The sequence below is a fragment of the Vulpes vulpes genome, chromosome 2 (assembly GCF_048418805.1).
Source record: "Vulpes vulpes isolate BD-2025 chromosome 2, VulVul3, whole genome shotgun sequence".
Taxonomy (NCBI): domain Eukaryota; kingdom Metazoa; phylum Chordata; class Mammalia; order Carnivora; family Canidae; genus Vulpes; species Vulpes vulpes.
The window spans coordinates 89389649-89406649 of record NC_132781.1 but is presented as its reverse complement, the minus strand read 5'-3'; the positions used below and the strand labels follow the sequence as shown (position 1 = coordinate 89406649).

At 35.1% G+C, this 17001-nt stretch overlaps 1 protein-coding gene across 47 annotated transcripts in view; it reads right to left on the bottom strand.

Annotated features, from left to right (window-relative positions):
* Nucleotides 1–17001, bottom strand: part of PARD3 (par-3 family cell polarity regulator) — a 646585-nt gene that overhangs the window by 156518 nt on the left and 473066 nt on the right. For 39 of the 47 annotated variants that reach the window (XR_011999912.1, XR_011999913.1, XR_011999911.1 and 36 more), the window contains one exon: nucleotides 7283–7393. The exons of the other annotated variants lie outside the window; for them this stretch is intronic. Coding sequence is in view for 36 of the 39 variants with exons in the window: in XM_072749213.1 (XP_072605314.1) it covers nucleotides 7283–7393 (111 nt within the window). In the remaining 3 variants the exon portion in view is untranslated. The remainder of the gene's footprint in view (nucleotides 1–7282; nucleotides 7394–17001) is intronic. 47 annotated transcript variants of the gene reach the window in all.

Below are 17001 nucleotides of genomic sequence, written 5' to 3'. Positions count from 1 at the left end.
TAAATTGTTTCTAATTTCTTTTGTTTCCCAGCTATAAAATGGAAGTAGTTAATCACCTAGCTCAATATTCCTCTACAGGGGTCCAATGACATTTGAGAAAGGCTAATTTGTTATTGTGCAAGACTTCTTGCACAACTGGTTCCAGCCACGTCATCAAGCAGTGTCCTCAGCCATGTTGGCAAGAAAAAATGTTTCACATCTTCCCAAAACCTCCTGAGAAGGACATTATTTCCTGAGTTGAGAACCCATAATTTTCTTAATTCATAAGGGCCTACTGAAAAGTTAGAAAATTTTTATCAGGAAGAGTTCTAGATTCTAAAAAAAAAAAAAAAAAAAAAAGTACTAGACTCTAATAAATGTAAGTCCTGCAGAAAGAATATCCATCAGAAAAATAACGAGGCAAATTCTAATGTCAAAGTTAGCTAAATTTATACTAGATTTCTTATTATAATCTACTTATTCACCTAGGAGTGATTATGACAGTCAAGGATGTTATTATAAAAGTATTTATATAACACTAAATACAGGATATTCATGATGAAAAGTTCATATAAGTTCAGAGATCATTGTATTCTTTCCATCATACTGTCTTTTTTACTGTATTCAACCAGAAAAACTATTGAAGAGAAAAATGACTTCTTTCTTCGATTCAATGGGATATTAATTTGAAGCTCAATTATGATCACTCATCTGATAATCCACTTTACTACTATATTTGCTCACCTTCAGAGAATCACCTCACTATGGAGTGACTGGGCATTCACATAAGTCTTGAAGTTTGGGAACCTGCAGAAATTTGAAAGGCTACAACAGAAATAAAGCCAAAATCTCTGAATTTGGAGGACCCCCCCACCCCCAAATCAAGAGGAGTAACAGATTGGTTTATAAGTGAGTGAACTCTATGGTAATTGAACCTTAGCTCACTAAAAGTGAAGAAAATTTAACTTACTTATGTTGGAAAATGCAGCTCTGTTAAGAAAAGAAGCCATCAGGACAAAAGAATATGAACATTCTCTTCTCAAGGGAAGCATGAAACCTAAATAATCTTCCCAAATTTCTTGCACAATAGTTTCAATATATTATTGATGGAGCCTGGAACTGAATGTTCTTTTTTGTTCCAAATACACAGAAACTAATCTTCATTTTGGGAGTCAATTTCTAACAAGTCAATTGCTCAGAAGAAGTGCTCGGCAGCATGAGGTACTATTCATAAAGCCCAGCTCTCATCTGCTTCCTTTTACCCAAATTTGTACACTATTACTAATTGCCATTAATCATTGAATCCAATACACATTACAGTGTTATCTACTAAAAGCATTAATTTTTTTCTAAGCTCCAATAACATAAAAATGTATATTTTTATCATTTATCTTATCACCACCAATGAGTTTATGCTCAAAGCCATGAAAGCTGTTTGAGTCCCCCTTCTCTCTCTGGTGGCTCACTGGCTCACGGTTGTGCTAAAATCTTCAGAATGCCACTACAGCCTACCTGCGGCCCAGGAAGTGGGGCTTGAGCTGCAACAGGAGAATGAATTTGGTAACCAGGTTGGACCAATGTGCATTTAAAACTTTTTAAAAAGTTCAGTCTAGGAATTATTGCTAATAAAGCTTGCTGCTATATGAATGGCACTGAAAGGTAGATTTTTAAAACCAAGAATGCACTATGTTTTTTGTGAATTTTAGTGACAATTCATAGATTAACAAAAGATATCAATGACTTTCTTTAATATTTTATTTCTTTTATATTTGAATGTCTTGTTTACTCTAAAGTGAGAAAAGGGACTCTGGAACACATATTAATATGTTTTCATTCTTTCTAGAGAGATTTAATTAGAAAAGAAATACTTGACTCAGATGAGAAAATATTTTGGGTGTCTCAAGAAAAATAATATAGTTTCTTAAGGAAACTTTAAAAAAAGACAGTTGAGTACACTGCAGTTCAGCCTTTAATAGTTCCAGATGGTCAATGCTATTAAAAGGACACCCCCTCTATTCTTTTATCATGACCCTGAGGTCACAAATTATCTCTAAGATGTAAGAGCCATTCGTTTTTTGAACAGTCAGATTGTTGTTTAGCATTATCCAACCAATTTATCTTGGGCCAAACTTCAGCAATGACAGAAGTAACTGATTAGCCCAAAATTTAGCCAAAGAAATAAATGTCTATTGCTTTAAGCATTTCAGACAGTCCTTCGTAGTTATAAACAAGAGAACTATTCTGAGGTCTAAATGATAGCAGACAGCTGTAGTGACTGATGTAGATGAGCAACATCATCACGCACTGCTTCCCTATTCTTGATACATTAAAAAAAAAATTAAAACTTTAAAAACTTTGTGAGACTTTTAACAAGTGAAGAATTTATGTCAATCTGTTATGTTCAAACATAATATCTGTACCTCTTCTTTTTGTTAAAAAAAGTACTTTCCATTATGATAATGAAATTGCCTTGAACCTACATAGACAACAATACACAAAATAATGTAATATACTAAATAAAGTAATAAGGTTAATTTCTTTCCTGCTGTCACTAAATTCATGCTAACAGTCTCTCTTCAGCTTGACATCAATTAATGATTTTAATTCTAGACTCTTGTCACAGTATTCACCACCCTTTCCTGTAATTAAAATGGATGATGCATGATGAAGATAAAACACATAAGACTTCTTGTAACATTTCTGTTCATTAGGATTTTCGCTTTTACAATAAATGGCTTTTAGCACTAATTGCAGTAGAGTAAGATGAAAATAACTGTTTTATGGATATGAAGTATGGTCTTTGTATATCCAGAAAAGGTACAGGCATGAGGATCGCTATTGAGTGATCCATTCCTCAGGATGGAAATCTATGGTGTACTTAAATTAGTTATATCCCAAATATTTTACCTCCAAAGTTACTAAACGTCAATACATGGAATAACCATGATGCATTTTTTAGAATACTCCAAGAAACCAAAATTGACCTTTAGTGATGTTAATAAAAAAAAAAAATGCTGTAAATGTCTATGGAAGATGAAATATACTAATATTAGTTTACCAGAAAAAATTAAAATGAATTTTGGATTGCTACACATTAGATAGTTGTTAAATATCTTCAAAACAATGTTTAGGGCCTTGCAATTAACTCTTTTGGGAAACATTCAACCCCCAACCTATTGCACTGTCATCCAGAAGCTTCATTCTGGGAATAAAGTTCCTGGATCTCTAAAAATCAGTATTACAGACATTTATCAAATAAAACCTAAAGGTAGGGCAGAATGAAATTTAAACTGCAAGATAACTGGAAGCAATGGTTCAATGTAATAGCAGTCTGTGGTCAACTGAATGAATGCTGCATCTGCCCCGCAAAATGCTGCAAGTGGTGGCCTTTGGAAGCTGCGTGGCTCAACTCATCAGTCCTTCAGCTTACCCTGCCATGTAAATCTAACAACTGCCACCTCTCAATATTCAAGCTTCCAATTTGGCATCTATGCTGAATTCCCAAGAGGGACAATATTTAACCACATTTCTTACTTTGAAAACAGTCATAATTTTAAGCAGGATTTTAACCTTTTTGTGATATTGAGGTAAAAGTTGATTGAGAATTTTTAAATTTATGGTTTTTCTTTCAAATTTTCTATGGATTTAGAACTAGAATACATTATAATCAAACCTTAAAAAAGTATATGCTTTCAATAGGCGAGAAACATGTAGGAAAGAGAAGGCAGAAAATGAAAGTTCAGGAATAAGATTTATAAGCACACAAAACAGAAGCCATAATGTGGAGGCACGTTGCAAACACTGCTCAACATTTGCTCCTGATTCTATGAAACAATCAACCTGATGTTCCACAGCCAGTCAGATGAGTGAGCTTGAAATGGCTAACTCAGGAGCCAATGGCCTTCACTTGCCACCAAGATTTTCCAGGGACCGAATCCTGAGAGATGCTGGCATATCATGGAAAACAAGTGAAGGGGGGATGTTCTGTGAACAAATAACTTAGGACATGATGAATCTCTATTCATATCTTCGTGACTCACAAAGTCTATTAACAAAAGTAGGGTTTGAGAAATAATGGAGTAAAGAAATATGCATAAATTGGCTTAACCAAGTGTTTCTCAAACACATTTGTACATGGAACCCTTTTTCTCCTGCTAGCCACTGTTTGGGAAACTCCCACACCACACTGCCTATATATCAAACTTTAGCACCCAAGTAGAGATACCAGTGGAGCAAAAATTCAATAGAAAGCCAAACATTACTTTGGATTCTTGGTCAAGATAATGGTAGCTAAGTGGGCCTGAAGTGACACAGGTCATTGAATTAAATATGTTCTATTTTGGAGTCCAATCCTTTTGTGTGGTGGAAAAGAAACAACAGAGGCTTTGTCTCTGGGCACGCCTCAGAGACAAACTAGTAAGGGCAGTAAAGCACTGAATTCATACCTCAGCTCCAAATATCCATCATTCGCCTTCATTTCCCCACCTAGCCCAAAAGTGGCCAATAGCATCTCTGAAAGGCTGATACCTAGGTTTGGAGTCTGGAGCTAGAAGTCAAAATAGCACATCACAGGACCAGCTAATTTTACCCATACTCCTTGTCTCTCAGGAAGAGAGCCCAGGCATGCAGGCTCAGGGTGCTGGCAGGGCAGGACTCGCAGAGTCAGAGGACACATCCATGCTGGGGTCTTCCTCATTCACTTCTCCTATGTGGACAGTATTTATACAAGACCCTACTTCCAAGGGATGGCAGTAAGTGGAAGGAAAGAGGAGGATGTTAGCAAGGATGAAGTCTCAGACCCATGCTCAGAAGAATCTAATTTACGTTCACTATCCAAAAAGATCTTAACCTGGTAGGAAAACACATTTTAAATTATATTCATTGTCCTTCCACTTGTTCCATATTTATATTTTCAGTCATAGTCAGGCTTCATGGATACATATAGACAAAAATATTTTTATATATGGACATGTCATAATTAATAACCAGGGGATGTCAAGTTTTCTATTTTTATATGAAGTGAGCCAAAATAATTTTGGGAACTCAAATAGCAACAGTGGTAAAGAATGTTAAAGGAGGTGCTTCTCTACTAATCCACAGTGAAGCAAAAGCTATGTTGAGAATATAAGCAGTGTTTTTTCATTTTTATCTAGTCCTCCACCCAAATTCTTCCCAAAGAAGCTGCAATTCCATTCTCAAACAAAGCACCACCAATGCCAACAGACAGAACAGAAAGGAGGACACACAAAGAAGGGAAGGATTTGCTCTAGCCAAATAACAAATACTAAACAAACTTCACTTATGTAATTCAGTATGTCTCATGCATTCACTCGCTTTATTACAAGATCCACAAATTTAAATAAAACATACTTGTAAAAACTGTTACTGAAATAGAAAGTCAGAGAATAATAGTTTTCTTAAATTATGAAGCTAATTGATTTTTTTAATGGACCATTCACTGTTCCTTGACCCTAAAAGATTTTTATTCTAGGCCTCCTGTACATTGTAAATTCATTATGACCAACCTAGTTCCCAGAAGTATTGCATCATTAGAGGTACAGAGATGGAGATTAAAAGCAAAACTGAAAGTGAACTGTGCCTTAGGCAAATTAATAATACAAGTGAAACCATTATGTAAAAATCATTGTTTGGCTGCAAAACTTGACTATGCATTATAACAAGTATCTTGGAAAGTGTTGAGAGAATTCTGCATTGAAACACAGTAATCATCTTAAACTGCAAGAAAAGAATATTGCAAATATGGACAACCGTACAGGACTAATGAAGCTATCCCCTGTGGTTCGCATCAAGATAGGGAAGAAGTAAAATGCCTGTATCGCTTAGATTGTTCTCCAACTAAACCACGTATTTGCCTGTGGATAAATCTGAGAACATTCATTTAGCTGGTGTACACTTCTCTTCTACAGTCTCTTAGGATGGAAGTTTACAGCACTGAGCAATTAAATGCCATATTGCACACACTAAGGAACACTGTGTGTCCTGTCCTGACAACAGTGAGCTTATTCATGAGTTTAGGGATCCCAAAATTGGCGAGGATTAGAAAGAGTCCTAGAAAGCAAGAAAATGGAAGGATTCAAAAAAACAAAAACTTGGGGAAGAACCAGAAGAATAAACCCAGACTTGCATCGCAAATTAAGTCCCTGTTTTTCCCATTTACATATTTAATACTCTGAAAAGCCAAGAGAATCAGAGTAACTATCCTAGCCTAAAGCCTCAAACGAGGGAGAGGATGAATGGAAAAATATCCAAACATTAATCTCTTCGAAAGAAAACCACGGTAGAATATTCTTTCTAGTTCTTTCATTCATTAAGCGTAAGACTCAAAAGGGCCTCAACTCTAGAATTGTTAGCGAGAATCTGGAAGTGAAGCTGCTGGATTCTCATGTTAGTTATGGACAATATTGAGTCTTTTAGCCTTCATCAAGGCACCAGAAACATCCTCATTCCCCAGGTTATTAAAAATACAACAGGTAGAGTGTCTCTTGCTGTGGCAGCTCTGAAACTGCCAAATGAAGATACGGAGGAGCGCCCTGCGAGCCTGTGAACTCTAGTAACAGAAGTGCGAGGCAGCTTTCTCATCCCCTGGGAATTACAAGAGAAATTCTAATCACTTATAAAAATGGTTTTCGATTATCTGCTTAAAGTAATTTTTCATTCATTTCGCGGTCTTGGGGTTCTTACAATGGAATGGCTCAAGAACAGATAACAAATTTTCTGGAAAAGATGCAATCAAGTTTAAGTGGAAAATGTCATAAAATATGATAGGGAAGTAGAAAAAAAAAGAAACATGACGTTTGAGAGGAAGACAACATAGCACAAAAGCCTTCTCAATTCTTATTATAGATAAAAATATTTTAAGTGAACTATAAAAATTCAAAGTTTTATTTCCAGAGAAATAGTCTTAAAAATTATAATAAAATACTATATACTCATAGATAAATGAAATGGAACTTTGTAAATATTTCTTTGTGATTTTAAATGTGATCATAAATTTAGTCTTAACGTTTATTTAATTCATTTAATATGCCCTACTATCTTTTAGGCAAAGATCTTAACCATTAAATTCACTTTAATGCCTCAAATAAATATACAGTGTTTTTTTTTTAATCTTTCTTTACATTAATCCCACAACCATCAATATTTGGACTGACACCAAAAAACGAAAAACCCCTTTTGAGAATAAATTCTTCATATTAGGAAAAAAAAAAAAGAGAAAAAGAAAGAAGAGTAGAAAGGACAAAAAGCTCTATCTGGTGAGTTTAGTCAAATGGTTGAAGTCTACCTCTCCTGTTCCTGCTTCATTCGTATCCTCTCCTCTTCTGACGTAAGGGAGTCCTGTATTTTTATTTTACCCGTTTTCTCAATCTTGTCATCTTTTCGATGTTTGCCAAACCTGTTGATAACAAAAAATTCTAACTTGTCAATATATACAAAATGAGTTTTCATTCTTTTGTGACAAAGACATATGTACTCAATGAAACGCGAGCTTGCTCAAAATGAGGGCCAAAAGGCCTCCTGCAATTCTCTAGTTTTTGCCCATTATGAATATTTTCAATCAGCATTATTAGATTCATTTTTAATTGCAACTCTCCAGAGACAACCCTTTTGAAAATGGCCTCAATCCTCGCTTTTCTTTTGGCAAAACAAAAATAAGCAACTTTGCAGTTAATCCTTACTGCACAATTACTAAATGTATAGAACTGAATGCTGAAAACCTCAAACGCTAGAGGCCAAAAATCTGCATTAGAATGGGTTGCTCTTGTGACTAAAGAATGATAATTCACAATCATCTACTTAATAATCTCTCCATAAACAACTAGTCTTCTTTATTTTCACAGTCAGGTTTATTGGAAACATTTATCATAGTTTAAAAACTGACAAACAAGGCCATGTTTGCAAGGTTTAAGGTACAAAGGATAATTTACATTGCTATAACACTTTGAGCTTATGAAGTTGAAAGCTTTAAGGCATCCTCATCAAATTCGATTCTGGAAACCAATGAAAAGTAATTGCTGAATGTGGCATCTTTGCCTTCAAACCCTATATCTGATCAAAAACAAACATGAGGAACAGATACATGATTCAAAAACCAGTCCACACAAACTTTCACAGATGGCCACGGAGCTGGAGGCTCTCTACAAAAACACTAATACTCCATTCTGGCATCCAAAATATCTCAGGAGCCTAGATTTGCTATAAATTCTTTGTCTTGCTCTGTTGCTTTTCTCTAAAAAAGAGCATGTTGCCTGGAATGTATGTACTATATACCCTCAAATAATACTCATCTTAGTCATGTAGTCACTAGATGTTTAAAAAAAATCTTTTATAGGCAGTTACTCAACTAAGCATTCATAAATATATAAAATATATTGCATATTTCTTTCAGAGGACAAAGTAGGAATCTGGCTTATGCTGTACAATTAATCATACTGAAAAGGAGGAGTAAAAAAAAAAAAAAAAAAAAAAAAAAAAGCTATTCCAAAACTGATGTAAAAGAAAAAAGAAGTATTTTAATTAATAACCTGGTTGGTAGCATAGGTCTTTCTTCTATTAACATGAATCTGATTTCAAATACTGGTTTATACATTAAGTGTACATGGAAATATTTACTAAAGTAACACTGTTTGCAGAGGGGTTTATAAATAAAAGATAATGTTTTTAAAATCTTAAAATAGAAAAAAAATCAAAATATCACCATCACTCTTCCTTTAAAAATTACATAATTAGAAAGCATTCAAAACTGCCTACAAAATAAATTTCTATAAAGCAAATCTATCCTTAAATTGTAATGGTATCTAGAAACTGGAAGATCATTGCAATTGCAAACAAGAAAAAGAGGAAAGAAATCCCTAAGAACTGACCACTTCTCACAAGGGATAAAATACGTACAATGCTTTTAAAATTAATAAATACAAAGCATTAAAAATAAACACTTTGCCTTTATTTTTGTTAATATATCAATAATGCCTAAGAGGCATAACGACTAACTTTATAGAATGAATTAATAAATGAAAGAGCGAACATAAAAAACTGATACATCTTAGCAGGAGCCAACATTTAAAACATAATGTTCCTTCATTTGACAAAAATTTATTAAGCATCTATAGGGGGTTCAGGGGAGAGCATGAAGCTGGACAAATTAATCTGAGCATCATCAGCAATGTAGATGGTATTAAAGCATCCATGTATTTCCATCTTGAAAATTTTGCAACACTAAGACATCTGGAAATATAAAGTGTATTTCTGACATTAAGAAAAGTTTAAGTTCAAGTCTTAACACATGATATTTACTGGCAAGATGGATTCCTAAAGGTAAATCATTTTAACCATTAAGTTTTTCAGTTCATCAATATCCCTCCAATGATACAATGTTGCCACATTGACCTATTTTGTGTTGCTTTTAAAGACTGTGCTGGTTCATATTCTAGATTACTTACATTCAAACCTATATCCTAGTTAAGAAACACGATGCCATGACACAAGATACACAGGTGACCCCTGAACAACATAGATCCACTTATACCTGGATTTTTTTCTTTTTTGATAAATACGCTACAGCACTGTATATGTATTTTCTCTTCCTTATGATTATCTTAAGAACATTCTCTTTTCTCTAAGAGCTTACTTTAGTGTAGGAATATAATATGTAACACATATAAAATATGTGTTAGATGACTATTTACATTATCAGTCAGGCTTCAGGTCAATAGTTGGCTATTCCTAGTTAAGTTTATGGGGAGTCAAAAGTCACACATGGATTTTCAACTATGCAGGAGTTTAGCACCCCAGCCCCTGTGCTGTTCAGGGATCAACTGTATGTCTCTCTGCACCAAAAGTTATAGTTTAATCTTATAGGAAGATCATGTACATCATCCCTTTGAGCTAATAATATGAGAAAAAACTGAGAGTGGTTGGCTTTTCCATGTTTTAATACCATTTAAATATTTTTGGTCCCAAACTTAACACTGAGCTTAATTAGCTATATTAGATCTTTTATTTTTTTTTAAATGATCTTGAGCCTACTTTGTGGAAAAACTTTCAGTTTTAGATCTCAGTCTATGAGCTTTCAACTTTTAAGTATGCAGGATTAAAAAGAATAAAAGTGAATCTTGACTCAGATTTAAGAACTGAATTTTTTTCTCATTTATTTGATATGAAAATATTAGTGTCCTAGGCTGTCCCTGAATCACCAAAATATACTATTTTATTATTTGAAAATTTATTATCAAACTGTTATAGTATACCTTTCGTTTGAAATTATAAATTCAAGACTGATATTAAAATGCAAAGGAAGGACAGATAAAATGTTTATAGGTTACCATTTGGACATTTCCTTTAATGCCTACTTGAGTTAATAAATCATGTGATTTCTTTAAGCGGTCCTAAAAAGCACAGCAGATTACTTTATAATTGGGATAAAAATGAGTCCCTTAGCTGTAATTTTTTGACAGAATAAAGAGACGAAAAAAAATATACCGATCATTCTAGAGCATAAAAAGATAAAGAACAGAGCTATGCCCTCATTCACTCTCATTGCCAACATATTCCAGTGTTTCCTTAATTTATAGTTGTTTAGGGTAGCCCTGGTGGCACAGCGGTTTGGTGCCGCCTGCAGCCTGGGGTGTGATCCTGGAGACCCAGGATCGAGTCCCACATCGGGCTCTCTGCATGGAGCCTGCTTCTCCCTCTGTCTGTGTCTCTGCCTCTCTCCCTCTGTGTCAATAAATAAATAAAATATTTTTAAAAAATTTATAGTTGTTTAATTCTTCCTACAAAGAGGGGGGACATTACTGAAAAATTTTAGCTACACATGTACTAGCAAAGTCAGTGTCACAGCTGAAGTCAGGGGTCAACTTATGAAAACAATCATTTAATAGCAAGCAGCTTAAAACTTGGAAGATACCAATTACATTAAATTTATTATCTTTTAAAAGCCACAGGTGAATTTCAAATGGGTCACTTTCCAAAGAACAGCAAAGCTGAAAAAAATCAGGTAATAATGGTATGTCCAGGAAGAAAACCCATTTTCAGCAAAGGATCAGTTTTAGGAACTGCCTTCTGACTAACCGCCCACCTGCAACAGATTTAAACAGAAAGCTCCACTATCCAATGAATGTGATGCTAGAATAGAAAGTGGTCAGACTGCACCTCCTCAGGAAGAATTTTCTAGTCATATCTTAGGATGTATTAACATAAGGGAATGACTTTTTAAAAACATGGAGACACGGGTGCCAGGGTAACTTGGTCAGTTAAGCAGCAAACTCCCGATTTCCAATTTCCACTCAGGTCAGGATCTCAGGGTCATGAAATCAAGCCCTGTGACAGGCTCCACACTCAGCAGGGAGTCTGCTTGAGATTCTCTCTCTCCTTTTCCCCCTGCTCATGTGTTCTCTCTCTCTCAAAAGCAAAATAAAACAAACTAACATGGAGACAAAAAGAAAAATAGCTTAAGAAGACGTTGATAGAGAACAATTTCAGAAGTGTGGCTACACGAAGAAAACGCAATGAAAAAATGCCACCAAGCCCCTGAAGACTCCTTCACAGAAAGATACAGCCGGATGAGACCTGTCTTATCAGAATACAATTCTTAACACTTCTTAAACATATGGCTTTCCTCATAAAGAATACAGCAATGTTTTCATTCAGCTAAAATAAGCTCCAAGTAATCTGCTAAATGGGTTTCACTATGACGCATTACAAATGAGATCATTGCCAACTGCCAGATCGGCCGTATTTATTACTATAGTAAAGAAAAATGGGCAAAACATGCACTTGTTGATGAATGAGGAAAAAGGAAAAAAAAAAACAATAACAAAGGATCGTAACAAAATTCTCTTGTTTTCATATAGAAATAACTGTCATTAAAAATTTATTGATAAGAATTTCGTGCTATTGAACCATCATCATTTCAGTTTTTAGCAAATTAACCTAATTCTCTCTGCAATATAAATAACATTGAAATATCTTACTATTATATTGCTACTAAAATTAGAGACCTTCAGAAAAAATTATGCTGAGTGATATAACACACAGTATCCTACTATAAATAAAATAAAAATATAATTGGATGTGTAATGAAGTGGATTTTCCTAGTATCATATTTGAAAACTTGATATAGTAGAAGTCTTAAAAATCTTCTGCCATACTTAAAAATAGATGAACGGAATACCCAACACCAATTATCTTATAAGCTTTGAGGAATAATTTTTAAAATAAGACTTTCTTCAAAAACAAAAATCACTGAAATGTCACCTAGAAAGTTGGTATTTCTCACTGCTCATTACCAAGATCTTCATTCCTAAGGAGGCTTTGTTACAATTCTTGCCTTACTATTTACCCTAGTGGGTAGGTTAAATGATACTGCTTGCCTGGGGGAGAGAACTGAAATTGCTCAAATACAAATTCAGTTATCAGTGACCAGAAACCATCCGTTCTCTCCCAAAACCGAACTTCGACACTGGAGTGGTCAACATGGTCATCTAACTCAATACCCTGCCCTGTATTTTGCCCTTTATTTCTATATTTTTGCACCATCACATGATTCAATCTTTTCCTTTCTCTGGAAACTCATTATCTCTTTTTGAAACCTCCAGGTATTCTTTGTAGACACAGTTAGTATAGCCAGTGTGCTAATCTGTCTTTGACCATTGACTGTTGTGTCAATGCTGCCATTTACCCTAAAGACCTTTGAGAGATATTAGCTGTTAAATGAGCTGGATTCAAGATTCTGCAGTACAGCAAAATAGAATACCTTGTCCTGTCTTATTTCTGTGTTCCAATCAAACTCTCTGCAATGCCTCAGAAACACAATGTTCACTCAAATCAAAGCAAAATCATGAGCTTTTAACACCATTCCTCTATCATCATATTTTGTGTCATATTTTTCCTAAATGGTTTTGATCCAAGTTTCTCTAGAAAATCTTTTCAATTCATTCTGGTTCAATCTTAGTTGTCAGCATTGAGTTCTCTCAACTCATCACTCTCTAATACAATTATGAATTTATTTTTGTCTTAAAGTCTTAAACTGTTCTAAATTCTGCTTGAAAAAAAAAATCTAACCATGTATCTTTGTAGATTGCTCTACCACACTCTTACCCATATACACTGAAGGTATATGTGCACGTTTCTGAAAACTAAAGCCTAATGATCAGTCAATGTTTGTATTTGACAAACAAAAACTGAGGACCAAGAGGAATGCAGAGCTGCCCCAAGTCACACTGCAAACTAGGGACAGAGTTCAGGTCACCTCATAGCTAGCTCAAGAGATCTCAGTGGGTCTGAACTCAGATACTCCTAGAAAAATTGAAATTCCCAGACCTATGAAGTTCACTTTATGTAAATCCTAAGTGATACATATAATTGAACACCTGTTGAATGCTCTTTTGATTACTTCATTACATTGAACTAGAATTTACTGAATTTTTATTATGTATTTTATCTCATTGATTTCCACAACCAGCATGTGAGGCAGGTGTTATCATCCTTCTCTTTAGGGGAAGCTTCAGGAGAATTTAATGATTTCACAGGCCAGATAGCAAGTAAGTAGCAGAGCCAGACTTTAGACCCAAGACTTCTTTTTTAACCACACCAGCCACATCAAAAACTTGAGGAACCAGGCAGTCATTTTATGCTATTATAATTAGAGCAGCCAAGCAAACCATCTTTGTTGAAATAAATGAGACAAATCTTGCATTTCCTGCAGCAATGAGATCCAAAGGACATTGTTCCCAAGTGGAACTTGTCTATGAAGGCCAGGAATCTGGAGGCAACATCAAGAACTGATCCCCAGCCATTGGAAAGGATTGGAAAAACTACCCCCATGCCCATTCCTAGGTCCCTGCCAATATTTCTAAATGCAATGTTGCCCCATAAGTCCAAATTGTCTGTACTGACATATGCAAATACTGCCAGGCAACAGAGAAGCATGTGAAACTGTCCAAACCCAATCAAAGGGTAAACAGCAAGAATTCACCACGTGAATTTATCATTTGTAATAACACATTCATAGTTTCTGGCCCTTTTTTTTGTGCTTCAGCCTCCATTTTATAAATAAGAAAAAAAAAGAAAAGAAAAAAACATTTTATTTTATAAAAAAGAAAAAAAAAAAAACAAGTCACTTCTCAAATGTCCTTCCCATTCAGGATCTTACATATTTTAGTGACATTTTAAGAAATCACTACCATGATAGCACATTGATTTGCTCAGCAGTAGATTGTGGCAATGCTGGATGAATCAGGGAAGAGAAGCTGATTATGAAAAACAGAAAGCTCCTATTTAGGCAAAAAAAAAAAAAAATCTTAGTAATCAACAATGATGAGAACGGAGGCTTAGAAAGGGTACATGACAAGTTGATAGTGCTTTTATAAAATGGGATGCAGTTTTAACTTGGCAGAGTTTAGCAGGGGTTCTCTTTAAAAGGAGATTCACAAACTCGAGAATTTTGTACAGTTCTGATTGTGTACAGTTTTCATCAGCGCTAGTCTGATTAGATTTAATAAACTAAATTTGGGTTGCTTGATAGCCAGAAAAAAAGAACTCTTTAAAAAAAACACAAACAGGGCAGCCCTGGTGGCCCAGCGGTTTAGCGCCACCTTCAGCCTGGGTATGATCCTGGAGACCCAGGATCGAGTCCCACATTGGGCTCTCTGCGGGGAGCAGGCTTCACCCTCTGCCTGTGTCTCTGCCTCTCTCTCTCTCTCTCTCTCTCTGGGTCTCTCATGATTAAATAAATAATATCTTTAAAAATAAAAAAAAAATTTTTTTAAATATATAAAAATATTAAAAAAAAACACAAACAAAAAAACCACAGCTTTTACTTAACCAAGCTAGAATAGCCTAGCTCTACTTAACCAAGCTAGAACAGACGTTAGACATGCAGTGTGCCCTTAATGGACAACACATCCTTTTCAGGACTCTATTAAGTGTCCTTATAAGTGCACTCTTCCCCTGCCATAGCCTGTTATCTAATCAAGGATGTAACATGACACTTCAGGAGTCCTGGAAGGATATGAACAAGGAAATATTAAAACAACAATGAAGAAATTGAACCCAGCACATTATCAATTTTAATTTTACGAGAATCATTGTAAGTCCCAAATATCTTAAAAACAACTCCAACACACACACACACACACACACACACACACACACACACGAGCATGGAATCTAGATAGATAAGAAAAAAAGAAACAAGCAATCACAGTAATCCTTCAAAACATAAGATAAAAACATAAATAACTGAAATAATATTTATAATCTGTACTTAGAGCCATTCAAGTAAAAGGACAGATGATGAGTGGAAATATATCTTAATTATGATATTAAAGCTTTTCAGGCATCAGCTAGTTCATAGGCTACATGACTTATTTTCTGTAGCAAATAAATTCCCTTTGTAAAATGGGGTCAGTTAGTAATTACTGTTCCACACAAGATTTTTATAAGGCTTGATACACCTTACTTTTTTTCAACATATAGCCACACAGGTAATCAAACCACATGAATCCCAAAACCTCAAACACGCAGATGCAAATAATATGCAAAATATATTTTTTGTTTCCCCTTTAACTACTTTGACTTTATAATAAATTATATATATAAAATAAACATACATACCTAAACATAGCAAAAACAACACATAATTCTGATTTTTCTAAATGCTTAATTTGGCATTGAAATCAGTCATGTCCACTTACAATGATTTTGAAAGTGCCTTTCACACAACTACTTCGCCAGATCCTTTCTTTACTACTATACTCCTAATTCTTGCACTGTTCGTTTTAATGCATTATTGTTTCATAATACAATACTCCAAATTGCAAATTACATTTGACTCAAGAAGTGATTATGAAAAATACTATCACTGCTGCCTTTGCTCGAATAACTCTGATAATAATGAGAGATTGATTGAGCTCTAAGCAGCCCAAGTGATGAGAAGGGTCAATCTGAACATTTCTATTAAGCTTCTTTTGTTAAATCCAATACTTTGCCAGGTTAGAAGCAAATAATCATACTCTACATCTGGTTACCATGGTTTTCCTTTTCCGAAAGCATCAGAACAATTTAATAAGTGGTATTACCCCAAAGGCCATCCCCATAAGAAATGCTAATGAGACCTAAGTCAAAAAACACATCTATTCAAAAGGGCACTTGAAAAAAGAAAAAGTAAAAGGTAGAAAAATGTTTTACTCTACACCTTTATTTTCTATTAGGACAAAGAATCAGGAGCACTTAGTACCAAAGATAATCCTAATAATTTTTATTGCCATGGCCTGATACTCAAATTGACAATCAAGTTGTAAATGCTTATGCGGCAATGCAAACTTGGACAATTTAAGAATATCTTTTTTGAGTTGGAAATATTCACCCTCAATTAAATACGCACTGCAATTCAAATTCCAAGTTTTAACTACTCAGAGGAGATATTTAGTTCCAGGTATGGTTGAAACACTCTCAAATATGTTCTATGCTTCTATGTTTACAGAGCAAAGGGAAGTGACAGAGGCGGAAAATATGGTCACTGAAGACAGGGGGATGGGAGGGGAACAGAGCTTTTGTATAGCTCCTGGAAACTTTGAAAGATTAAAACTTCCCCAAAGATCTCATTATCTGTAAAGTTAAGGTGTCAGTCAGCACTTTTTTCTGTTGATGAGAAGAAACAATTTCTGTTGATTCACATTTCTTAGAGAACGCTCTCTACAGAGTAAATTAGAGGCACAGACTTTCAATTTTCAGCTTTTGCATATGCAGATTTAATATTAGGGAGCTGACACATTTGATAAGGGCCACCCGAACGCTCTGCGGGGCATGAGCTGCAGGCTGCACTGAATTCTTGGAGCAGGAAGGGGCGAGCAGAGTCTTGTGGGGGCCGCTGGCTGCCCCAGCCTCCCTGGCCTCCCCAGCCATCCCCTCAGGTTCCCTGAGTCACATCCTTTCAAGGAATTCAGGCCTCCAGGCCACACATCTGGGGCAAGTCCGTGTTCCTGCAGCACACCTGGGGCCTGA